This window comes from Scophthalmus maximus, chromosome 17 (assembly GCF_022379125.1).
Source record: "Scophthalmus maximus strain ysfricsl-2021 chromosome 17, ASM2237912v1, whole genome shotgun sequence".
NCBI classification, from domain to species: domain Eukaryota; kingdom Metazoa; phylum Chordata; class Actinopteri; order Pleuronectiformes; family Scophthalmidae; genus Scophthalmus; species Scophthalmus maximus.
In genome coordinates this window covers 17161919-17188155 of record NC_061531.1, presented here as the reverse complement: position 1 = coordinate 17188155, position 26237 = coordinate 17161919, and the positions used below count along the sequence as shown (strand labels likewise).

Here is a 26237-nt window from a genome sequence, read left to right as displayed (position 1 = left end):
CAAAAGGATGTGGCTATTTTCCTCCAAAAACTCCGAGACCAACGCTGAAAGTAGCGCAGCCTCATCCCATATGGGTCATTTTCTTTTCCTTTTTTTCATGGTTTCTGCTGAAGGAGAAGATTTGCTCTGACTCATGCACAGCTTCATCAAGAAAGTTCTGCAATAACATCCTCCACCCACTTCCCCATAGCTTGTGTACCCCCTGAAATTGATTCACAATAATGCCATACTCAGTCTTTTAACTTGATCTGGTGGTGTTTTTTGTTCTGATATTCTTTAGCCATGCGCTTTATATGAAGATGCACTGGCGTAGCACTGGGGGGGAAAGGGTGACAGACTACCCAGGGCCCAAGGGTGGGTTAGGGGGGGGCCCTGGAAAGCCTGAAATAAAAGTTTTTTTGTTTGTAATTAGTGTTTTCTAAGTAATTAGTGTCATAAAATACATTTAAAATTGGCTGAATACATTGGTTGAGATACTGAACTATGTATTTTATAAAAATAATGGAGGCGCCCCCGAATGTGGTGCTTCACCCCTGACTGTATATATGTGCTGAATATTGTGGCTCGACAATAATCCAAAGACTTTGTATCCCAGTGACCAGGATGTACAGTATATATGATTGTATGATTATAGGCTTACGGCACAAGCGCGTACATATAAAATACATATGTACATGCATGTACATATCATGTAAGACACACTGAAACATGCAGAGGGGATCCTCCTGCCCTTTTTCTCATCACCCCAAAGAGGAAGTCAGCTCTGCGTTTGAGAAGTGGGAGCAATTCTCCATCGGTCTTTGGAGAGATATTTTTTTATTATTTGATTTTTTTTTTAAAAAACAATTTTTATTAAGATTTACCAGAGAGAGAGAGAGAGAGAGAGAAAAGAAGAAAGAAAAAAACCCTCCCCCGCCCACGGTCCTGATCCTGATTTAGTCCGAGTGGATCCTGGCAGAGTTGTAAAATTTGCCCCAATCACGCGCCTCGGACGCGCGGGGGGGGGGCGTGCCTAGCGTTGCGCTTAAATCGGAGTGTGTGCAGCGGCGGAGGAGACAGTTGTCTTTGGATTTACACCCAGACAGACGGTTCCCTCGCTCCCGGAGCACAAAGCTGGCTGCTGGTTATTATAGGACCTTATTATTCCCACGTCGGTCTTTATTTCTAACAACTGGGGGACGGAACCGGATGGTGCCACATTGGAGCTGCCTTCGCGACGCGCGTCCTGGGGACGATGCAATAGGTCATCCGACCTGCTCTTGTCCCTGTGCGTGGCATGAATGAAATCTAAACAGCTCCTACGTGTGTGTTCAGGAATCCCTCCACCAACCAACCAACCCGTAGTCTCGCAGTGTTTTTGGCGCGTGGAGCGCAAATGGCCATAACCAGGCATCCTGCCCGCAGCGCGCGCGGAGCCCCCTGAATGTGGACCTGTGTGGCGCGCGCCGGAGCTTTTTTCCCACCGACAGTCGGAGGAGTTGGAAGTTGTCGTCGTCGTCCTCGTCCCTCGCCACGCCGATGATGATGATGACGACCGAGGGCAACGAGGTGGAGAGCGGGTCGCAGCTCCAGCGCTGCCCGAGCACCATGTCCATCCAGCCGATGACATCCAAGGCAAGTAGCCAACCACAGTCTCCTCTGAGGTCATTTATATATATATATATTATATATAACTATAACTATATAACCATAACTATAACTATATATAACTATAACTATATAACTATATATATATAACTATAACTATATAACCATAACTATAACTATAACTACATATAACTATAACTCTCTCTCTCTCTCTCTCTCTCTCTCTCTCTATATATATATATATAACTATATATATATAACGTCCACAATCAACCATGAACTTTGCAGAGCGTCTCTCTGAGCAACATGAGTGATGGAGATTCTTTAAAATTCTTTACGCGCAGTTTTGGTGTGTTTTTTTTTTTTTTTCCCCATCTGCCTTTATCACACCTTTTTTTTCCACCGGTCTGTGTAATGTTGATGACACTACTTCAGAAATGCAGTTGTATTCATCACCAATGCGTCACTAGGTGTAACCTCACACGTCAGGAGTGATGTCACTGTCTCCCCCTCTCTCTCTCTCTCTCTCTCTCTCTCTGTGTGTGTGTGTTTTCTAAACCTGCAGGTATTGGGCAAAAACATATTACTCATTTGCAAAACAGAAAATGGTCAGGATGAGAGCTGCAGCAGTTGAGCAACAGATTATTAATCGACTACTAAATGAATCAGCAACTATTTCGATAATCGATTAATCTGTTCAAGGTGTTTTTATCAAAAGAAAAAGAGTCAATATTTGATGATTTCAGCTTCTTAAATGTGAATATTTTCTGGTTTCTTTGCTCCTCTGTGACGGTAAAGTGAATATCTTTGGTGTGTGGACAAAACAAAACATCATCTTTGGGGTGTTTTGGGGGAAACACGATCAATATTTTTCACCATTTTATGAACCAAACAACTCATCGATTAATCGATAAAAAAATAATCGACGGATTAAATCGATTATGAGATTAATCGTCAGTTGCAGCCCTATAGTCAGGATTAATAGTTAACAAAAGCTCTTGTTTATCTTTATGATTGGCCGTTGGCGACCACTGACAGTTGTTTCTTTTTATGCCGCAAGTGTGTTCGTGGCGAAATGAGCGTAAAATGGCCCCAGTTCGTTATTTGTGCCTAAATAATCTGCAGAAGCAGGTCGCCTCGCCGAGCGGCTGCCGGAGCCTCGAGTGTCCTTACAAAGTCTCCTTACGATCCCGTCTGATTTGTTGACTTGCCTGTCTAAACAGAGATTTTCAAGGGCCGGCCTCCAGGAGCAGAGGAGCTGTGAAAGCCTTTCTCGCTCGACGCCTGCGTGCGCTTTTGACGGAGAGGGGGCTTTCAGGACACTCGACGCATTAAGCCCCCGAACACTTGATGCAACTTTCCCTCTCAGCCCTTTTGTCTTGCATCTCTCTCTCTCTCTCTCTCTCTCTCTCTCTCTCTCTCTCTCTCAGGCCTCCCATCGTTTCCCTCCCACACGCGGGCGCACCGACACGTTTGAAGCAAAGTGACAGTCAGATATACTTCGGCGCACGTCGCCTCCTCTCTGTGCGCTTCATCTCAATATTTGATGTCCTCTGTGGGGAGAGACATGAAAGTCGGCCTTTGCCGCGAGACATTTTATCATCGCGCGCTCCAGTTGGTCCATCCCCGTCTCCACCAGCTGCTGCTACCATGACGGGAAATTGGGTAGCAACCCTGTGCCAGGCAGGCAGGCAGGCAGGCAGGCAGGCAGGCAGGCAGGCAGACAGACAGACAGACAGACAGGCAGGCAGGCAGACAGACAGACAGACAGACAGGCAGGCAGGCAGGCAGACAGGCAGGCAGGCAGGCAGGCAGGCAGGCAGGCAGGCAGACAGGCAGGCAGGCAGGCAGGCAGACAGACAGACAGGCAGGCAGGCAGGCAGGCAGACAGACAGACAGGCAGGGGACCGTCTGATTGGTGTTTTTCCACGGTTCTCCATCTTCACCACATCACAAGCAAACTCATCACACTTGGACATTCAGTCCGGAGCTGTGCTCCCCATCTGCCTCCGCGCTCACCGATCGATGGAGGCCGCACCGGCGGAATTAAAGGGCCTCGCCCCGTGGAATAGATTTCCCTTCAGCCTTCAGCCTCAGAGCTCCCGCGCGGCTCAGACAATGTTTGATGCTCAGGCGAGAGGTCGACCTTTCGCCCTGAGATTCAACGAACCCCTTCAGCACCACTGAAGGCTCTTGAGGTTTCTTAGGGGGCTTAGGAAGTTTCCCAAAATCTTGAAGTTACCCGGAGAGGATTTCAATCCGCAGCCATGAGAAGAGCTGTTCGGATTCTCTAAATAGAAATGCACAGGAAAGGCGCTCCGATGTCCTTAAGGATAGGGTACACTGGACTTTCCCATGCGCAAGGAAAGGAGGAATAGACGCCCCACAATTCATTGCGGCGGCGACATTTAACACGACGCGCGGTGAACCAACGTGAACGATTGAACCCGAAGGAGAAGAAGAAGCAGAAAAAAGAGTATGAATACGAAGGAGAAGAGACGCACGTCATCATGCGAGTCACTGTTACACATGAAGCATTTACATGTGATGTCACAGGGTCGTAAAACCTATGTAGTCCGTCTTCGGACACTTGCGGTTTCATGGCAACATCCGCCGTCGCGTGCTGACGTAGTATATTGAACGTCTGGATTCTCTGATCACCGCCTCTCCTGAGTGCTATGAATCCTCCTTTGCTCCCTTTCCCTTGACCTCGTGACGTTTTTCCCGCTGAGGTCAGGGAACAGTGGAGGGGGCGGACGATGGCGATCCACCCCCAGACGTCAGCTCGGCTGTAGCGTCCTGGGCCCCCGGGGGATTTGCTCACGTCAAAATTCCACCCATACGTAATTTGAAACGCTCGAATCGAGACCATTCTTAAATTGAAAGAAATTCGCCGCAGGGTGCGAATCTCTTTGAAGGGATCTAATCAGACACATGGCCTCATGTCTCCATGAGGATTTTTAAAATTAGATAAGGATGACAGGGGGACGGGGGGGGGACGGCTCCATGTGACAACAGATGCTCCTTGAAATCCACCGGCAGCAAACATCTCACGTATCAGAAATCGAGAACAGGCCCGGGGGGTTAAGAAGAAGGGAAGACACAACATCTATCGATAACGGGAACATCATTTCCAGTCCAAGTCACCTTATTAATTTCCACCAGGCTACACCACATTATTGTCATTACTGCTGATGAAAGAATGGTCCTGTCGTTGAATCGGTGACGTCTGTGGAGCTTCCTCATCTGTCCAGCTCGCGGTCGCCCGCGCGGTAGTTGAATCAGAAGCAGCCGGACTTGGTTTGTCGCAGTCTCGGCCCGGGACAAACCGACACGTCCGCCCCTCCGGTTGCACCCGCGGCCCCGCCAGACGAGGGAGGCCGACGCGGGAGGCCGACGCGGGAGGCCGACGCGGGTCAAGGGCTTTGTTAAAATGAACGTAACACCTTCGCTGCTGCGATGTTTAATGATGTGACACTGCTACAGGGGGAAGGTGTGAGCCGCTGACACCACGTTGCAAGCGGCTAGAGATAACTGGCGGCGTCTGCTGCCGAGAGGCAGAACAAAAAACAACTGTCTCGTTAGGGGGGTCTCGCTTGTCAGCGCCGATGCTCACACTGGGGTTAGTTACCCCCCCCCCCCCCCCCCCCCCTGCCCCTGCCCCCGTCGTCTGAGGCCGACAGCCATTGGGCGAGTGGGACCGGGCGGATGATGAGTTGCCAGGGCAGAGCCGCACGGCAGGGTGAGCTGGATGTTGTGCTGCAGCGGAGGGCAGAGTGGCTGTAATCAACACCGCAGAGTTCCCCCCTCCATTAAACAATGAACGCGAGGGGGGAAAGAAATGTGTGTGTGTGTGTGTGTGTGTGTGTGTGTGTGTGTGTGTGTGTGTGTGTGTGTGTGTGTGTGTGTGTGTGTGTGTGTGTGTGTGTGTGTGTGTGTGTGTGTGTGTGTGTGTGTGTGTGTGTGTGTGTGTGTGTGTGTGTGTGATGTATCTGTGAGGAGAACGCTGGAAGCAGCTTGTGATTATGCATCTCTTATCCCGTAATTTAAGTGGGGACCTGCCAGGCGGCCATGCATAATGACAAACTTAATATTGGGACATGAAACCGGTTCACAAACGCTCCTGGTAATAATATGTTCCGAGCGCTGTCTGCACACGGAGATGTGTTTTCCCTTTTTCTTCTCTTTGTCGCTGCCTCAGATTTTTGTCTCTATACGTTTTTGTCTCTCCAGAATAAAAGTGCCACACACAGTGGTTATTTTTTTCTTCCCTTCTGTTGCCGACCACCCTGAGGTGATTGGGGGAAGTTAGAAGGGAAGAAAAATGTGGAGAAACGAATGAGCAAAAAAAGATGGTCTGTCTCTGACTTGCCTCTTTGCGTTGCAGGCGGCCATCGTCAAATTTTCTATCGCAAAGAGAGGTTTTCATTCTGACCTCTGACCCCTCTGGAAGAGGACTCCGCCGGTTTTCGCTCTTCTGTTTGAACTATTCCGTCCAGAGTTGAATCCTTAGAAAAACAGAGTTTGACAGCGAAGGGGAATATTGGCCGCGACGCCAGTATTTACAATCGCACTCCCGGCGGGACCGGGCCTCTGTTGTTCAGTCTTGACCGCTGCGCCGACCGCAGCATCTCACATATACATCATATCTCTCCGTCTGGCGGCTGAGGAAGGGCCACGTGTTTTGGATGACACAGAAGCTCCATCATTGAATTATGACTGCTCAAACCCCACGGTCCCTCTGTGGAGCATTGATTTTTTTGGACATTTATGTTGGCTACATGTGAGAAGGGCCGGGGGGGGGGGGGGCGACGAATGGATCGAAGATGTTAGAATTATGGGCTTCCTGCTCGTCTGCAGCAGAAGCGATTCCGCTTCTTGCTTGAAGAAATATCGACCGCAGGTGTGCTGACAATATGGGCAAACGTTATGCATTTCGCATGGCGTCCCCTCCTGAGGCGTCCGCGAATCCGCCAGGAGCAGAACGTCGTCAAAGCAAAGGGTTTGACTCCCCCTTTTTTGTGCGGCTGTCCGAGGGGCATGAAATAAGATCGATGACTTGACAGGCGTTGTCGTCAAGTCCTCGGGGGTCGACGACACGCGCGGGACTCGCTTCACTCCGACTTCACCGCCATCAGCATCTCAGCCTCGTCGCAGGAACGTCATGTTATGTCTTAGGATGCACGCGGCCCGCATTTGTCATGTGGCAGCACGCTGGGCCTCCACATCGGAGATACGAGGCTCCGAGCTAAATGCTCGCATTGGGAGCTGACAGGGAGCGCCGGTGGAGGCCCACGCGGAGACAGAGCATTAGATTAGCTGTAACTGAGACGCGGCCCTCGGCCGGGGCTTGTTATGCCGCCGCTCATCTGCTCTGATTGAGAGAGGCTGCGCGGAGAACGCGACGAGCGGAAGCACGGTGGAAGATGATCAACACTTTCTTAAAAGGGCCTTCGTCGCGGAAAAAATGTATTCATGCTTTTCAATTTAGTAACGAGAGCGATTGTTACTAAGTCTGTTGGGCTGTTTTGGATAAAGCACAGGGCCATCGGTCCCTTGAAATTCAATCAAGCTGCGCCAAATTGTCATAGGTTGATGGTATGTGTCCTCGAACTATGATAATTTTTTTTTCATCAAGAGCCATAATAATTATAGTGATAGGAATAATAATATATTGGATTTATAGAGCGCTTTTCAACAACCCAAAAGATCCATGAATGAAAATGAAAATGTATAAGAACACGCACACAAAAAAAACGCCCCTTTTCATGATGTTTCAGAAAATAAGAGAGAAATCATGGAATTGCCCCTTAGTCCAGACCTGCGCCCAAATTAAAATGGCGTCTCTCTTGAGCCCCTGTCCCATCCTTACACCGAGTTTCGTGGAAACCTTCTCCTGTAGCCTTTGCGTCAAAGAGGTGAAAACACCAAACGTCCTCGGCGGAGCTAATTGTGAATCTTCCACAAAAAGACAAAGTCAAGGTCATGAGTCAGACAAACAATTTCTCAATCTCGCCCCGTTTGCAGTGCACAGTGAATAACGCCTTTTTCTGTGCAGCCACAGCTATAAGAGCAACATAATGTACTCGGTGTATGTCAGTCCACTTGTCGTCTTAGTTCCTCTCATTGACCTCCCTGTAATAACTCTCTCACACACACACACACACCCTCAATTGGACAAACTGTTTTCATATCCTGTTCCCAGACTCGCAGAGCTGTAAACAGCGTGTCCCTGCAAAATGATTATGTTTGCTGCCGAGCAGGACGAGACGGACAAGAGACGCCGAGACCCGGCGGCCCGCTCTTCCCCCGCGACGCGGCCACGCCCCCAAACTCCGGCTCTGTCCTGGGTAACAAATGGCCGCCCGTCCCCTCCCCGGGGAACACTAGCATCATCCTCTGTTCCCGCAGAGGCCGGAGGGGGAATGCGTCAGGAAGCGTGCATTTATCTCGCCGATCGATGCGAGATGGGCTCCAGAGGCCAGATCTCGCTGATGTGACGTCGCTCCCAATTGTCGGTTTGGGCTTTTTTCTTTTGTTTGAAATACAGCCGCCATCGATCATTTCGCACCGTTCGGTCAGTAGCGGCTCGCGAAGACGCGAGCGCGGCTGCCTGTGTCAATATTTATAGGACACACGAGTGTGCATGGCCGTGTGAGCCTGACCCTGAGGAGGAGGCGGCGGCGGCGGCGGCGGCGGCGAAGTCCGTTGGCTCTGCGCGCTTTTTTTGTGCAACGTGTCCGGGCGTCCGCCAGATTACGAGCCCCGAGGGCGGGCTGTTCACACGCGATAGGGCCGAGCAAACTGTCTGATTTCATTACATCACAATAGCCCCTTTACGCCCGCCACTTGAAAATGGCATTTACACACACACACACACACACAGCCGCCCTCCACGTATGAGAGAAAAAAGGCTTATCTCGTTTTAACCACGGGGCCAAACGCACGGGCCCGCCTTGTGGGCGAGACACTCCCCGCCCTCTTGGAACATATTTGCGATTAGTGTGCTGTTGTTTTGTTTTTTTTCCTGTTCTTTTTTATGAGGTGTTATTGCGTTCGGTGAGTCACCCCGTGTCCCTGTGGTTCACAGATCAGACCGTTGCGCGCTGTTCATGGACGGCGGGGTTATTGCCTGCGCTCCGCCTCAGGGCGCCGTGGACATTTTGTTATTGCTCTCGAATGTGTGGTGCAGCGGGCGCTCTGGCTCACGTCGTGTTTGACCTCCGCGTGTCCCCTCTTCTCTCTGTGTCCCTGTCAATGTGTGTGCAGCTCCAAAGGCTAAAGCGCTCGCTGTCCTTCAAGACCGTCATGCGCAGTAAGAGCGTGGAGAACTTCTTCCAGAGGTCCTACAGCGACGCTCGCCTGCCCCCGGATCTCATCACGGACCCGCCGCCGTCGCCCCCCCTGCTGCCTGGCTCCCCTCTGGTCGGCGAGCGCTCGCCGTCCATTTCGCCTTCCCTGAGCCCCAACCCCTCCATCTCCTCCCACTCCCCCTCGCTCAGCCTCTCCCCGTCGCTGCCCACCAAGCCTCCCCAGGCCCAGATCACCCACTGCTTCCAGGACCACGTCTTTCGCAAGCCCACCAACTGCCAGCACTGCAAGCACATGATCGTGGGTAAGGTGCTCAGCGTATCCCCTCTTCCTTGTTTCTTCCTCCTCCAGCCAAGGGTCTGGCTCTGGCCTCCACGTCTTCGTGTTTCTCATCTAGTGCAACCTGGGGACCGTTTCACGGGGAGAACATCACCAATCGATGAAAACACATCCGGATTGCGTTCACTGAATTCAAATTGTTTTGGCCTCCTGATCTCGAGGTCCCGTTCCCGTAGTTACGAGACACTGAGATCGCGCAAACGCTGCCAAACACGCGACAGTGAGCAGCCGTGGCGCTGTCGCAATTGACCTGCTTTCAATTCCTTTGTCTCGGCTTGAGCCGCAGGGAAACATTGATTGTCTCTTCAAAATGAGGATGGCATAAATATTAGCATAGTCAACATTGCTCATAATTACGAGATCCTGATCCCCGTAATTATGAGATAAGGTGTCAGTTGTTTTGTTTTTTTATTCAGTGAAAGCAATGCGCATTCGGTAAAGACACTTCAAATGTGGAAACTGTTTTATCACCACAACCTGATGTGGGAGTTGATTAAGGAACCACTCTCGTCTCTATCCGATCGAATAAGCGGTTTTCTCCACGAATTAACTCCTGGGAAATGTCAGGAATTTGACGTTCACATGTGACGAAGGCAGCATTTTGACGAACAGTGTGTCCAGAGCAAAATTTGCAGACGTTTGCGTTATCACATTGATTCCCTCTTTCGGAAAAGTTCAGGAAAGTGTCGGGACTTCAGCGCACGGCTGCAAGCAGCTATATACAAGGATACGGACGGCAGCCGGTTCCCTTAGTAACAGAGGGGAAGAACCTGCCTCTGTCCAGCGCTAATCCACATCCCAGCAACGGTTAAAACTCACTAATCAACACATTCTTGTTTTTTGTTTTTTTGATACATACAAAGAATTTAATATTAGCATAGAATGGACATAATGGAATCGCTGATGAAGAAACTGATAACGGTAATTCAACGCAGCTCTCGCAGCTTTTACTGCTGTAAACAGACCATTGGATTATTAAAAGAGATTGCTGTGGTGCAGACGTACGTGTGCACCCACGAACTACTAACCAGTGCTAGTTTTTTTCTGCTAAATCTACTTCCTGTCACCATGATTGATTACAGACTCCTCCACAATTGCGCGTGTGCGTTTTTTTCTCCTTTTTTTTTTGCATGCATTATGGGTTTATTTAGGTGATGCATCACCTCCGCGTCCCGAGACACAGTCCGGCCTCGGCCCTGCTTGTTGTTCCGCTGATGAAGTAGAATGTATTTTGGTCTCTTCAAAGTAAAAGTGTGTTTTCGCCGCGGCTGCCGTCCAGTTTCAGATGTAATAATCCCATCCACGACGGCAAAAGTCCAGGAATCCGTTGTGTCCCGTGTTCGTTGGATGAAAAAAAAAGGGGGGATTCAGCCCCATAATCCTTAAGAACACAATCGACGATCAACAGAGGGTTCCTCGCCACGTGACAAATGAGGAGGGGGAACAACTCGGCACTCGGGGGGGGGGGGGGCTTTTAATCACTCGAGCGACGCGAAGACGGAAAAGGCGAGATGACTCGGTGCCAAAATCGATCGCGATTGAAACGTCCCCAGCCGGTTTACAATCTCTCCAGGATGGTTTTTTTTGAAAAAGAGGGAACTGGTGTTGATTATGAAGCTGTTAAGTGTCGGCCAGGCTCGAAACTGGGACGGCGCTCGTGACTACGCGTTCTACCTGAGCAGAGAGAGAAACCTGTTCATGTGACCCGAAGGCCCCTTTTGTTTCGCACTATCTGCCTGTTGCAGACCTGCAGTTTTCCTTCTTTTCCTTTTTTTCCCTCCACGTCTGCTCTCATTCTCTCGTCTTTGTCCCTCTCCGCAGGAAACTCCAAACAAGCTCTGCGCTGTAAAACGTGCAAGATGGCCGCTCACCTGTGGTGTACCTCGGACCTGTCGCAGCAGCCGTGTCATGGGAAGGTGCGACGGCACACACACACACACACACAGACACAGACACACACACACACACACACACACGCGGACACACACACACAAAGACACACACAGACACAGACACACACAGACACACACACACACACACACACACACACACACACAGACACACACAGACACACACACAGACACACACACACACACACAGACACACACACACACACGGACACACACACAAACACACACACACACACACAGACAGACACAGACACAGACACACACAGACACACACAGACACACACACACACACAGACACAGACAGACACAGACACACACACACACACACAGACACAGACAGACACACACACACACACAGACACACACACACACACACACACACACACACACAAGTTTGTCTTTGCCGTCATCATTTGAATAAGCTGAGCAGGAAGAAAACAGTGTTACCATGGTAACTTTTAAGTGAACCTGGGTTTGTTTGATTTCTTCTTTTTTTTTTTTTACCTGCACCTAGAAAAAAAATGAAATAATCATATTTTGGGAGGAAAACAGCCGAAGCAGCTGAGCTCAGAGCAGCAAATGTAAAAGGTTGAATCGCATCTTCGTGTCTTAGTCGCGAAAAAACACAACAAGCATCGGCACAGGCGCTGAGGGCGGTGTCAGTCTGAGTCAATGTTTGAGCCACATGTGAAGTGCCACAGGTAAAGAGATGAAAAGTGAACATTCTCTTTCTGTTGGACGGGAAAAATGAAGTATATACACATTTATAACCCAACTGATGTAAAGTCACTTCACTTATTCCCAACGTGACAAACAGTTATTATTGTAGCAGAAAAGGAATCAATCAGCCACGACATTAACAACTGGAACCTGGCTTCCGTGTTTGATCCGATCGGTGTATTTTTGATTTATTCAAGCCAGTAAAGCCATGGAACATAATTGAAACTACGAAATAAGTTTTAATTCCCATCACCGATGGTTCAGGAAGAACTCTTACAATCGTTCAATCGGCCAGTGTTTGACCATATAATCAGAGCTGCCACAGTTAATGAGTGATCGATTGGTAATCGACTACTAAATCACTCGCCAACTGTTTTGATAATCCATCAATAGTTTTTCTGGGGTGAAAAAGGCCAAATTCTCTGATTTCAGCTTCTTAAATATGACAGTAAACTAAATATCTTTGGTGTGTAGACAAATGGACACATCATCTTGGGGCTGGGGAAACACGATCGACATTTCTTTTACCATTTTATAACATTTCGTGGACCAAACAACTAAGCGATTAATCGATAAGTAACAGCCCTACATTTTAATAAATGTATCACAAATTGTTCCTAGCCCCTCAGAGGCCCTCCTATCTTACATCTACATCACAGCACATTATAAACCTTTTATTCTATGTTTGTAAAGTGTATTGGTTTTGGGCGGGACTCATTGTGGAATTCATGCATTTTGAATTCGGGCAGCAAGCGAGCGAGGCGGCGAAGATTGGGAGCGGTTTCAGACCCCTGGCGGGGTGTTTATCCTCCGCTGCGAGGCGGGCGGAGGACATTGGCATGCAGCGAGAGGCCAGACCCTCCGAAAGACACTTGGAAAATTTGAAGGGCCCGGTGCAGTTTGATAGAGAGAGAGAGAGAGAGAGAGAGAGAAGGGGAGAGGTGAGGTGAGGAAATGATCAGGGCAAGAAAAAACAGGTTTAAATGTCATCGGCGGCGGAATCTGAGGTGCCACTTATTACCTTTTCATCCGCAGACAGTTTGTCTCCTCCACGTAATGTGACAAAGTGAGAGGCTCATTTGCAAGTGGAGGCAAAGACAAAACCGATACCTCTCCGCCGAAAGACTCACCGTGCTTAATTCAGTGTGAAATTGGTGTTGTGCGGACACACACACACACACACGCACGCACAAACAGACACACACACACACACACACACACACACACACACACACACACACACACGCACGCACGCGCACGCACAAACAGACACACACACACACACACACACACACACATAAACACACACACACACACTCACACACACACACACACACAGAGTCACACACACACACACACTCACACATACACACACAGAGTCACACACACACACACACACACACACAGAGTCACGTGCCTGTGTGTAAGCCATGTGCGTACAAGTAAGTGCCGAGTGAATACGTTGCTCCTCATTAGGCAGCAGGGAGAGCCAACGCTTTGCCTCCATTTGTAAATTGATAGAGCCCAAATAAAGTCTTTGGTTCCGCGGCACGTGCGCCCGCACGAGTCCGCGCCCGGTGCGTTTCCGATTCAGTAATTTGTAAATCCATTGACGCCTGAAAGCCCTACATGGAACCTAGTTTCTGCACCGCAGCAGCGTGGGAAGCTGGGAAAAAAAAAACATGAAAAAGGACCAACGCCATCATTCTCTCTGCTCTCCCTCCATCAGCCCGGAGCGTTCAAGCGAAACTTCAGCTCGCCGATGCTCGTCAACGACCAACTGGCTGTCGTCAAGGAGGCTCAGCCCAGCCAAGGTGAGAAGGCCTCGAGCGCCTGTGTGTGTGTGTGTGTGTGTGTGTGTGTGTGTGTGTGTGTGTGTGTGTGTGTGTGTGTGTGTGTGTGTGTGTGTGTGTGTGTGTGTGTGTGTGTGTGTGTGTGTGTGTGTGTGTGTGTGTGTGTGTGTGTGTGTGTGTGTATGTGTGTGTGTGTGTGTGTGTGTGTGTACGAGTGAGAGCACATGTGCATTTGCTTTGTTCGTGCCCCCCCTTGTGCTTTTGTTTTTCGTCTTGTCGCTCGCGTCTAGCCTTCTGGTGTATTTTTAGATCTCTGTACTGTAATAAAATCAGAACTGTCTCAACCGCATCTCACCCGACAACCCCGAGGAGCGCGGAAGTGGAAAAAGAGAGGGGGGAGAAAAGGAGAGAGAGGGGAAGAACAAATTCAGCGTCTGGTGGCGGCTGACGGGACGGGTCGGCACCCTGAAAGTATGTGAATAAATATTTACAAGTTCTAATGCTGATGTTTTCTCTCTCCAACCGTGTTTATGATTTGTGCTGTGTATACGTCGGGCTGATGGAGGGCGGCAAGTCATCGTCTGGCACTACAACATGTTTAAAGCTTCGTAAACATGGACACGCGGCCTCGTTCCTGATTGGTCCAGGTCCTAACTAGCTCGCCGCATCATGACCTCAATTACATATTTTTATAAAATAGCCAAATACAAAGAGGATGTAGCTCTGCTGGACGCTACGACACACTGGCGCAGCCGCTGCCGTCTCCAGATCCACTTGCCTGCAGGTGTCTGAATTTGTTCTTCCTCTGATCGAGAGCTCCGCACTTTTCACTTTGCCAGACCTCTGGGCGATGGTCCGTGTCGCCTCACGACACCGCACCGCGCTTCGCCAAATCAGTGCTAGCCAATTCCCGCCGCGACCTCCTCGTACGATCCGCGAATCAGGGTTACGACTGAGGGTACTCATCCACGCCCGAAGCGATTCCTTCACTCAAAGTGCTACGATCAATTCCCGGTGTAAACGGGCTTTTATCGGCCGATGGATCCCCTCTCCTCCGCTGCAGCACGTCTGTTTATCTGTGGAGAGCACGGCCACTTGCGACGACTTCTTCCCTCTCAGACACAAACACACCTCGCCGGGAACATCTGGCTCGGCGGGGTAAGAAAAAAGAAATCATTCCGCGCCCTCCAGTCGAAAAAGGGTTGCAGGCAAATTTAATAACTTCAGAAAAGAATCTGCCGGCAACCAGCAACCTCCGTCCACATGAAATGCACCGATGGAGGCTTTTTCCGAAGGGTTTCAAAAAATCTCACCTCTCGTTGCCTTTCGACTGCTCAACTGCAACTCCAGATATATTGCGGCTATTAAAAAAAACGAAGTGTGTAAATTTGACTGGAATGTGACTTGGATGTCTCCTTCACTTCTTGGCCGCCGTGCTCGCTCAAGACCTGAAAGTGGGTCACGGTGGTCCGGGACCGACGGGGTTATATTTAGAACCTCTGGTTCCTCCACATTGGCACGACAATCATGATGTGCAGTTTTTTTCTCTCTCGTATCCGTGTGCAGCCATGATTGAGCGGAGTGTGTGGATACATGAATAATGTACGTGCGTTTTTGTAAATGAAGTGAATTTCAGTGTGTGTGTGTGTGTGTGCGTTAGTCTTATGAGTGTGTGTGTGTGTGTGTGTCTTTGTGTGTGTGTGTGTGTGTGTGTGTGTGTGGTTTCAGAGGCCGTGCGGACGCGCGTCGACCCCGTGTACGCCGCCTTGCGCTTCGGGACGTCTCTGGCACAGATGAGCCGCTCCAGTTTTGGCAGTTCAGAGTCGCCGACGCGCAGCCTGGTACGACGTCACCACGGGGGGTAGAGGAGAGTCGGACCCCCGTGAGATTAAAGACGCACAAAAGTTTTTTTCAGGATGGCTCATGAATCCCATTTGGGCTTTTATTTGGATCCCAAGTTGAGCTGATGTCGAGCTTCCTGGGGTCCACGCAAAACATAAAATCAACGAAAAACAGACGTTTCAAGAAAAACCCCCACTGTGACACTATTGCCTATTCATATTCATACACACAATAATACATAGATCATTACGCAAAAGGATAATTAATCCATACATAAGAACTTTCCAGCATATTACCATATTCTTATTCATGGATTTTCCAGTTATTCATTAACTTAACATTAACTATATAATATATGTATATGTATGTGTGAATGTGTATACATGTATACAGTATATATGTAGGCTAAATATGTATATAGTAGTTCAAACATATTAACATTTGTACCCAAAACTCATGTCTATACATGCACTATTCATATGCTCGATTAATCATTTTTAAATGTTTATGCTGTACTCCGATTCAATAACTATTCAGGCGTCCATATTTCCATTTATAATCACGTACAGTATATATTGAATCAATTAAACGTTATTTGTATTGCACCTTTCATACTTTTAATATGCTTTAGTGCAAAGTGCTTCACCGTTGACTGATGAGCCGGGAAACAAACGAAAGTGAATAAAATATGAGAAATATTGGAAAAGAATGTATACACGTTAAGTATATACATATATGATATGTACACATATACACAGAAATGCATTTCGCTGCACCTTGAACCACGTTTCACATAATTTTAATGAGGACACGTTTTTATCAAGGGTGAAAAATTATGCCAGGTCACCAAAAATAAGATTTTCTCTTAACTCTTTAAAACTCTGTCTTCTCTTTAATGTTTACTCCGTCGTGAGGAGGTCGTGTTTGTCCCCTCCCACCTTATTTAAATCCTCCCTCCGCATATGGCGAAGTGATTTAATTGAGCACCAGGGGTTTCGTCTTTATGAAGAGCATAATGGACGACGCTGGTTCCTCTCATTAAACATATTGTTGAACTCGTATTTATATATATATATATATATAAATATATATATATAAATATGCAGTACAGTAATGCAGCTCCTCTTGCGCAATGTGCATTGGGAATAATTCAGAGCAGGAGGGAGAGTTTTATTCCCCTCTTTTACATCCCGCTAACATTTCATTTCATTGAATATATTTTTTTCCCCTCTGCTTTGATAAGGGGGAGGGAGGAGAGGAGAGGCAGCAGAGACAGTGCAGCATGGAGGAAGAGATATCTCAGGAGACGGGGGGTAAACACCGCTGTTTGTGTGTGTGTGTGTGTGTGTGTGTGTGTGTGTGTGTGTGTGTGTGTGTGTGTGTGTCCGTCCGTCCGTCCGTCCGTCTGCGTCTTCTGTGGATTTGCATATGCGCTTCTGTGTCGATGCTGCTGTGTGTGTGTGTGCGCATGTTGTGTTTACCTGTACGCGCGCGTGTGCGTGTGTGTGTGTGTGAGAGAGATTTACTGTGTCAGCCTGAGGGGCCAAAGAAAAAATACACGCCTGATCGCATATGTGTGAGCGCTAAGTAACATTTCTCGCCACCTCCAGACGCAGAAGCGGTCCCAGACGCCGAGGCGGAGAGGGAGGAAGACGAGAGCGTGGGCCCAGCTCAGACTCCTGCGGAGGAGAGCAATGTGAAGGTACCGCTCGGTTGTGGACGCGCCTGCGCAGACTCAGTCGTCGGCCCCCGTCGTGCGTATTTCTGTCTCACTGCTGCGTCTCCCCTGTGTCCAGGTGCCCAAGCGCATTGAAGTTCATTCCATCCACACCTACGTGGCGCTCTACAAGTTTCTCCCTCAGGAACAGAACGACCTGGAACTACAGTGAGTAAAACCCAAACGGACTGGGGTTTTTTTTTTTCTTTCTTTTTTTCATTTGCCACTGTCTGTGTTTTTGTCCCTCCCCTTGTTTTTGGCCCCGACTGTTGTTCCCGCAAGACGGAAATGTCCCCCACCATCTGCAGAGGACGGTGCCGGGGCACCCTTAAAGGATGACTAATTATAAACTCGGAGGCCGTCGCTGTCCCTGCGTCGAGCTATAGCGACTGAGCTGTGTTCCCAGCAGGGGAGAGGGGATAAAAGAGAGTGGAACAACTGAGAGATGAAAGGGAGGACAGGCACAGAGAGAGAGAGAGATGGAACGGAAATAAAGATTATCACATAGGTGGAGGAGAGAGAGAGAGAGAAAGGAGGACCGAGATGTGGAGAGCCAGTATAGACTCTATGGTCTCTATAAGATGGAGATGAACGAAGAAAGAGAAGAAAGACAAGACAGGAAGGATGGAGCATTCAAAATGAGGGCTGTGTGTGTGTGTGTGTGTGTGTGTGTGTGTGTGTGTGTGCTGAAGGTAGCCATCTGTGCCGTTAACAATATACAGCGTGACTGCACAATAACATACAGTACGAACTAATGAAATCATAACGCATCTGCGCTCTTGCATTCTTCTCATGACACATGCGCTCCGTCGGTTTGAACAGTGTGGACCGCAGACTATAAAAGCTGTACAACATTTCAGACAGAAGTTTGTGCACAATATCTCTAAAGATAATATATATATATATATATATATAGGTAGAACTCAGTTACTTGGAGATGACGTGGAGCTTTGCCGGCAACTAAAATCACAAAAACTCCTCTGCCGCGTCCAGAATCCTGAAATATTGTTGCTCTTCAATACACTTAATTGAGCAATAACTGCATAATTCTTGAGTGTTTGAATGCCATATGGTCACATCCACGACACACGCACTGCTTTATGCTCGCAGTCCCGCAATTGCATGTCTTTGCAATATGAACTGTAAGGCCATACTGCAGCTGTCAGTCATGACGCAAAATGACGATGATTTATACGTTTGATTTATTGCCCACCACAGATTAATGTACTAGTGAGAGTAATAAAGGTTTTACAGTCGGTGTGAGAATACAATGGACCCACTGCTCACAGCAGATACTTCAGCGCATCGTAGGAGGAAAGGCTAAGATGTAATTGATGGCGTCAAAGAGGCAACGGGCGTCTTTTGTGCCCCTAGTGGTTCCAGTGGGTATTGCTGTTTGGTCCACTGTCATAGAGATGCTGCAGTGGCAAAGACGGCGGAAAGGACGCAGGTACTTTTGTGCTACGTAGCCAAGATGGCGACCCGTCGAGCGAGAGAAGCGTCCATCGTTTTCCCACTCGACTTTTTGAATGTCACCATCCGCAAACCTATAATTGTCAGCGTGGATGCACCGACTCGTGATAGTGAAGTGCGAAAACTGAGATGTGTGTGTGGGATAAGCAAATGGGGCAGTATAGTGAGAGCAGGCGCCTGGGGACGCAACATACAGAAGTGAAATTGGGACAACAGTTTGTCCCTGTATATCTAGGACAGTGGCTCTACACGGTGTGTGTGTGTGTGTGTGTGTGTGTGTGTGTGTTGAAGGGCATTATCATCAAATGCCGATAGCGTGATTAGCATGCAGGCCAGGCCGGCGACGGATCAGGTCCAGCCTCGCCTTGCGGTGGGCGTCGTATTTCATGTAGAGCTCGTGTATTTGGTTTTCGGCTGCCGCTCCGTCACGGGAGGACGAGGACGAGGACTCGTCCACAGCTTCGTGACCACCCCTGGAGTTGGATGAAGTTATCTCACGTGCTCACACTCAATCCTCTTTTTTCCGCCCCCTCCCTTCTCTCCCCCTACCCCTGTTCCTCTCGACCTCAATCACCTCCCTGTCACGCCTCCTCTTTTTCCTCTGCTCTCTTGTCTGATCTCCTTTAGTCCTGGTGATCGGGTGCAGGTCACTGACGACTCCAATGAGGAGTGGTGGAAGGTGGGTCATCAATCACTTGTGTGTGTGTGTGTGTGTGTGTGTGTGTGTGCTTGATGGTGCATCTACCTGTTCTCCTGAGCCCATATTGTGTAGTTAAAGGGGCAGTGAGCAATTTGGAGAATCCCTTTCTCTCTCTTTGTTGTTGTTGTTGTGATTGTACCTCTCTGGCCGGGCCGCGAACCCGTGACCTCGGGGATGTGGGAGAGTGTATTGCTTTAGAATCGCTCACTGCCCCTTTAAATGCACAAAAAATGTGTGTTGGATTAACATATGCGCACGGCGAATATGTTAATCCAATTCGTTTATCAAGCCTTTTTAATTCACAACACCTGCTCTTTTCGATCCCGTCGCACACGCGCGCATAGGCAGGAAGGCAGGCAGCCGCTGACAGAAATAGAAACACAATTTCCTCCGAAAATTAGCAAAAAGAGTTTTCACATAATGAACCCGACAACAAGTGTGGCAAGAAATCTCAGGGAGGCCCTACGTGAGTCTGCGACGAGCGTCACTCGCTGCCAAGCGGATGTGATGAATGTGCATCAGTGTGGGCGTGCGCGTGTGTGTGTGTGTCTGTGTGTGTGTGTTTGTGTCTGTGTCTGTGTGTGTGTCTGTGTGTGTGTGTGTCTGTGTGTGTGTGTCTGTGTGTGTGTGTGTGTGTGTGTGTGTGTGTGTGTGTGTGTTTGTGTGCGTGCGTTTCAGCCACAGACACAAGAAGAAGCACTCAGACTTAACTAAAGTGCAGCGTCTGTGTGTGTGTGTGTGTGTGTGTGTGTGTGTGTTCTATCAGTGGACCAGTGTGTGAAGCGGCAGTCATTCAACACCGTTAATCAACGCCCGCCGTTTCTGAGGAAGCTTTCAATTATTTATAGTTTGTAACTTCAATAAACACGTCATCACCCGAGGCAGAGGGCGATGAATAATGAAATATTCCGGCATGGTGACGTCCGGCGCTCAGACACAATCCGTACGCGCCAGGAGACAAAGTGGGCATAGTCCCATTCCAGTTTTTCCTTAAAGGTGCTTTGTTTCTACCCCTTCGCCGCTGCGACTGTCCCACTGAAGCAACATAGATGATGAGACTTGTTGAAATGTTCTCCAGGGAAAGAGCGGCGACAGGGTCGGCTTCTTCCCCGCCAACTTCGTGCAGCGGGTGCGGCCGGGGGAGAGAGTGTGGCGGGTCGTCCAGAGCGTCGCGGCCACCCGAGAGAGAGGACACATGGCCGTCAGGGAGTCCCAGGTACAGGAGTGTCATCACGCTGTTTTCACCATGTATGCTTATGAACCTTAAAAAGGACTATTCTGACATTTTGGGAACCTTTAGTCACAGGAGGTGCGACGCAGGAGGACGGAGCTTGTTCCATCACACACTGGTTGCACATCCTGGAAATGTCCTAATCTCTGTTTCATCTTACAAATCATATTAATCATATTAATTTTCACAGACAAACTAGAACAGTAGAACTTGTATTTCTCTTGTGCACAAGTCGGTAATCTTGGATGAAAATGAGAAAATAAAAATGAGCTGCTTATTGAATCTGAATAAATTGGAACTGCCTATAACTAACTGCATGTTTATTCCTTTCGTTGGATCAGTCACCATCATTTTTTCTACCCGATTGAATACGCTTGTTTGGCAATTCCCTCAACACCCTGCTTCTGTCGCATTGTTTCAATTTGATAAAACTGATATTCCAGCGTCTCTGTCAGACTCAAGTTCATCTCCTCTCCTTCAGATCTGTGTGGGGAAGCGGGACGACGGCGAGGTGTTTGTGAAGCTGAGCAGTGGGAAGAAGAGAGGGCTGGTCCCGGCTGAGTCCATCGAGGAGATCTGAGGCCTCATCCCCATCTTTTCTAACGTCCACTTCCCCTTGGAGACAAAACTATCACCACCACCACCTCCTCCTCCTCCTCCTCCTCCTCCTCCTCCTCCTCCTCCTCCTCCCCTTGGCAAAACGACAGGCACAGCCTTTTCCCGGCCAGTCTGTACTGACACACACACACACACACAAACACACACACACACACACACACACACTTCTCCTGCACGGATCTGGAAACACCGGCCAGTGAACATGTTATTCTAGTGTATAAAGTGTACAGTAATGCGGCGGTCCTGATTTAACAAACGGGACTGTTTCTCAGCCGCGATGCTGCGGCTCTTTTCTTCCTTTCAAAGACAATGTCAGGTTGGACAAAACGTTGGCGCGACGGACGCCGCCTCCGATTTCTGTTTGTGTCGCCGCGGCGAGAGTCGTCTTGTCGACGTGGGAGGGGGCGGAGTCCCGTCATGGGAACGAGATTGCTCCTGTCAGTGTCCTTCTCCCCCTGGCTACCCACTGCGTGCGTCTCATTCCTGTGTGCGCTCATGTCAGGATCTCTGGCCGGAGGGGGAGGGGGCGATATCGGGTCCGTGCGAACTGGTGCAACAGACGAAGAGGCTCTGGCCAAGGACGACCGCTGCCAGCCAGAGGGGAAGCGTTCCGCCAGGAGGAGGACGCAATGCAAGACGGAAAAAAACCCCCGCAGCACTCGCCGACTCCAGACTGACAAAGATTTTCAGAAAGGAAAAATTGGACGGCGCGACGCTCCCCTCGCGGGAAGTCCCAAAGGCTGTTCTCGCCTCTCCAACTTATTCTTCACTGTCGTATAATGAAAGTGCGGCGTGAAAAAACGAATGCATCGCCACCTTTTTGAAAAAACTTCTTGCAGCAAAACGTCAGCCGAAGGACCCCGTGTGCCGTTTTGCAAAAAAATCCTTTTCTCTCATCGACTCTTTCAGAGAGACAATGGACTGACACCTTTTTACTCAAGGTGTACCTTTACCTTTACCTTTACCTTTACCTTTACCTTTTCTTTTCTTTACCTTTTCTTTTCTTTCGTTGGGTTAATGATGACAACCGTCAGATGATTTTTCCCGTCCGGTTCTTGACGCTGGAGGACAGGGAGAGCTTTTTTGGACCGTGACGAGGAGGAACAAGTTCCACTGACAGCTCGGGAGGAGGAGGAGGAGGAGGAGGAGGAGGAGGAGAGGAAGAGTCCTGAGTCGTGAGTCAGTGTGTGTGCATGCAGGTAGTGTTGGACCCGTGGGTCCACGAGTCATCATCGATCAAATGTCAGCCTGTCGTCTCCATCTCCGCGCCGCGCGCCGGGGCCTCTCTCCTCCCGGCATCCTGACGCTGATGTGACCGGTCACTTCTGACACGACCACGTCACGGCACGCACGCAGGGCACGCGCTTGACGGTTTATAGACTTCTAGTGATTCATTGCTCATTTTCAGAACTTGTGATGTTTTTTTCCTTTCCGAGAGGACGATGGTTCTGCAAAATTCTGAATAATTGAACTGGTGTGATCACTCTTTAGTCTACATTTCTGTGTGTGTGTGTGTGTGTGTGTGTGTGTGTGTGTGTGTGTGTGTAAAAGGCCGTCAGGGACTTTTACGAATAAGCTTCTCTTGTAGTAATAAGGACAATAGCACTTTATTTCCTTGTGTCGTCTGAACAAGTTGTCGTTTTGCGGAGGCGTCTCCGTCCTGCAGTGACTCGAGCTCCTCAGTCATCTTGGGAGGAAGAGAAACGGTGTCAGGGCAGAACTGGATCTATGATTTTTTTTATTATTACCCATGTAGACACTTTGTTATCTTTTTTTCTTTTTTTTAATTATTGTAGCATCACATGTTCGCACCTCTGAGATTTCAAAAAAAAACGTAAAGTGTGTGTCAGGACGTTTTTTTTCTTCTTTTCCTGAGCCCAGAGTCATTGGTCGGCCACATACCTCAATAAAAAGATCTTCACAGAAACCTCTCTCGTCTGTCACGCGAAACGCAGCCGACCTCTGCGCGTACAGCAGCTCTATCTGTGTTCGCCTCTCACAAACCGTGTCAAATCCAGAATACCAACACAAACTGCTGTCACCGATTCAGTCCTCGTCCACTCACGAACCGCTGGAATCATGATTTAAATCTAAAAAGCTCATGTGCACTGACGCAAACAAAGAGCTGAGCTATTTCAGTCAGCATTTCTTTGAGTCTTTTCTCTTTTTTCCGTGACACTCTGCTCTGCTGTCATCTCTGTCCCTGTTGATCAGATGACATATGAATAAAAAAACAACAGCATTGACCTGCTACTAGTTTGATTTAGTACTAAACCTTTGGCTGTAATAAAAAAACTTCTGGACTCGGAGCAATTTCATGAGGAAACGCTGCGGGCGGATGTTGACGACACATTTAGTTTTTCTGGATCCTTTCTTGGAGGAATGAGGATGTCCTCTCATGGCCACTGCGATCCCCTTTTCCATTTTGTGCTTCTTCTATTTTTTTTTACTTCCAAGGCCTCCTCTATACCGACCATGTGTTTGATTGCTCTTCTGGCGCGGTACTCTTCGGCTCCAACTATCCAAAGCAATAGTCTGGATCTCCAGCCGCATGATGAGGCGGTCTGAGTTGGGCCGTGGACGGCGGCTGCTCCATACCTCTATTAACACTCGAACAGCGCTGCCCGCCTGTGTGACGACGAGTCCCCCCTTCGAGCCCATGACACTTTGCCAGGGTGGGAGGGCGCCGTCGAACGAGTCCCCCTCTTTCTCTCCCTTCCCCCCGATCCTCTCGTTTCTCGTACGAGGCGCCGACGCTGCGGACCCTCGTCGAGGTCTCGCTCGGAGCTGCACTTGAGAGAAACAAGCAAAGGGGACCGCTGCCTCTTTCCTCCAGCTCCTGTTTTGACCTTCGCTGGTGGTTGAGGCCGCGTCGACGAGGCCCTGTTTGCACTCACCTCGGCTGATTGGATTAGGCGGCGGGACGAAGCCGCCCCAAAGTGGAATGGGCCCGTTAGTAACGCGTATCGCAGACGTCCACTAGCGTTACTCAGAGCGTCCCCAGCTCTTGTTTGTTTACGACCCCGTGACCTTTCCGAGGGGCCTCCGAGCAGCAAGTGTCATCGCGACTCACTCGCCCCCCCCCCCCCCCCCGCGCTTCCTTTCTGCGCCCGGCTCAGGTGAACACGGAGACGTGAACCGAGACGCAGAGAGAGAGCATCAGCTGCTGCGCTGAACATTGTGTCCCTGGTCTTTTTTATCCCGCGCCCGTGTGCGGTTCTCTCTGCTTAACGTCAAAAGTGTTTGGCAGTGGCCTCCGGTGTGGTCCGGGTACGCGGACCCTGAGCCCGAACCTAGTTTTCCCTGACGGCTGATGTCTCCATGCTGGGTGCAGCAAGGTCTCTCACCGGCGCTGAGTGGAAATGTAAGCGGTGGACATCTGGAGACACGACTCGTGAGGACGTCGCATCCATCTCGGTAAGGGCGGCTGAAATCAGAGCTGCTGATCCTCGAAGGGGAAACCGATGAGTTCTCCGAGCATCACCCCTCGCGTGCAACGTCGGAGCCGGTGAGTGGAGAGCTAGGATGAATGATGGCCAGCGGGCCTCCTCGCTGGTTTCACTTGGGTCCGAGCGGCGCGGGGACGGACTCGGGCCAAAGAAAAACGTACACTCACTCAAAACCCCCGGGGAGATTCTCCGGTCGACCTGCTGAAAAACCCATGTTCTCAGTGGTAAAACAGGTCACTTACTCCCCTGGGAAAATGTCCCCCCTTTTTTTGTGGAGCTCTAGCATAAGTTCCGTTAGGAGTATGTATAATATTATAACAGCTGTAAAATCTATATGAAAAGCGAAAAAGCAAAAAACCCCTATTAAATCCCGAGCAAATCACATTTCATTCAAATTTGCTCAGGCTCAGCACAAAACACACACACACACAGACGCACACACACACGCACACATACACATATACACACGCACACATACACATATACACACACAGACGCACACACGCACACACACATACATACACATATACACACACACACACACACACATATACACACGCACACGCTCACACACATACATACACATATACACACACACACACACACACACACACACACACGCGTACACACACACAAACACACTCCCCTCCCTGCTGTGTTCCTTTTTATAACTGTGCAATTTTCACACTTTCCGTTTCCAGAGAGGAGGGGAGAGAAGAAGAGGCGAGCGATTATCGAAGAAAAAGCAAATTATGACAAAAGCAGCTGTCGGGGGGAATCCAATCGCGAAGAAAATAGAGAGGATTAAATGAATAGTCGTGCTAAGAATAGCAGGTAATCACAAGTTGGTTAGAACACACACACACACACACACACACACAGAGACATGTAAATATGGGTCTGTGGTTGACAGTGGCTGACAGAAGCATAAAGAAGTATTTCCTCAGCTGTGACTACAACATACCATTAGCCCTTCCACCTCACCCACACAGAAAAAACAAATGCAGGGCTGCGGCCTCGTCTTCAAGCCGCCACACACACGGTCCGGGGCAGACCAGAGAAATAGAGACAAAACAAAGACAAAAAAGAAAAAGCAATTCATAATGCTGTCACCCGTTATTGTTAGTTATTGTTATTATTCAGTTCTGTTCCGTCTCCCGTCTCACGGGATCGCACGGCACAAAGAGGGGAAAGCCAAAAGTGTCATCAGGCAGATGGACAGACTTATTTTCACAAAACGACCCTCGAAAGACACGCGATGACACGCTCGAGGCGCGAGGAGGAGCCGAAGAGAGCAATATTGGAAAAGACGTAGCCGGAACCGCAAATCCTCTTTATTTGTTTGTTTTTCCTTTTAGATTTTTGAATCATCTCACTCCCAAAGCTCTTGGGAGACACGATGCCGTCTTGTCCTTCCAGTGGACGTGGGCGTGTAAATCAGGGATTAAGCAGCGCGGCGTGTGACAAACACCAGAGAGACGAACATCAGAAGGACGAAACTCCGTTTTTGGGCGGGAGATTTGGACCGGCGGTCAACTTTGCTTTTA

At 49.2% G+C, this 26237-nt stretch overlaps 1 protein-coding gene across 4 annotated transcripts; it reads left to right on the top strand.

Annotated features, from left to right (window-relative positions):
* The first annotated feature begins 1038 nt into the window (after positions 1 to 1038).
* Positions 1039 to 24304, top strand: LOC118288217 (SH3 and cysteine-rich domain-containing protein 2-like). Of its 4 annotated transcripts, none has more exons than XM_035614059.2 (12): positions 1039 to 1614; positions 8857 to 9202; positions 11059 to 11153; positions 13597 to 13681; positions 13994 to 14131; positions 15389 to 15501; positions 16746 to 16815; positions 17113 to 17204; positions 17299 to 17387; positions 19320 to 19371; positions 20471 to 20608; positions 21105 to 24304. In XM_035614059.2, exons 1-12 carry the CDS (start codon positions 1519 to 1521, stop codon positions 21201 to 21203), a joined length of 1413 nt encoding a protein of 470 aa, XP_035469952.1. In that variant the 5' UTR covers positions 1039 to 1518; the 3' UTR covers positions 21204 to 24304. The 4 variants fall into 4 exon arrangements, with proteins under 4 accessions (XP_035469952.1, XP_035469956.1, XP_035469958.1 ...); XM_035614062.2 differs by lacking the exon at positions 1039 to 1614 and adding an exon at positions 7846 to 8101; XM_035614063.2 differs by lacking the exon at positions 13994 to 14131 and having other exon boundaries at positions 1040 to 1614.
* The last annotated feature ends 1933 nt before the right edge of the window (positions 24305 to 26237 follow it).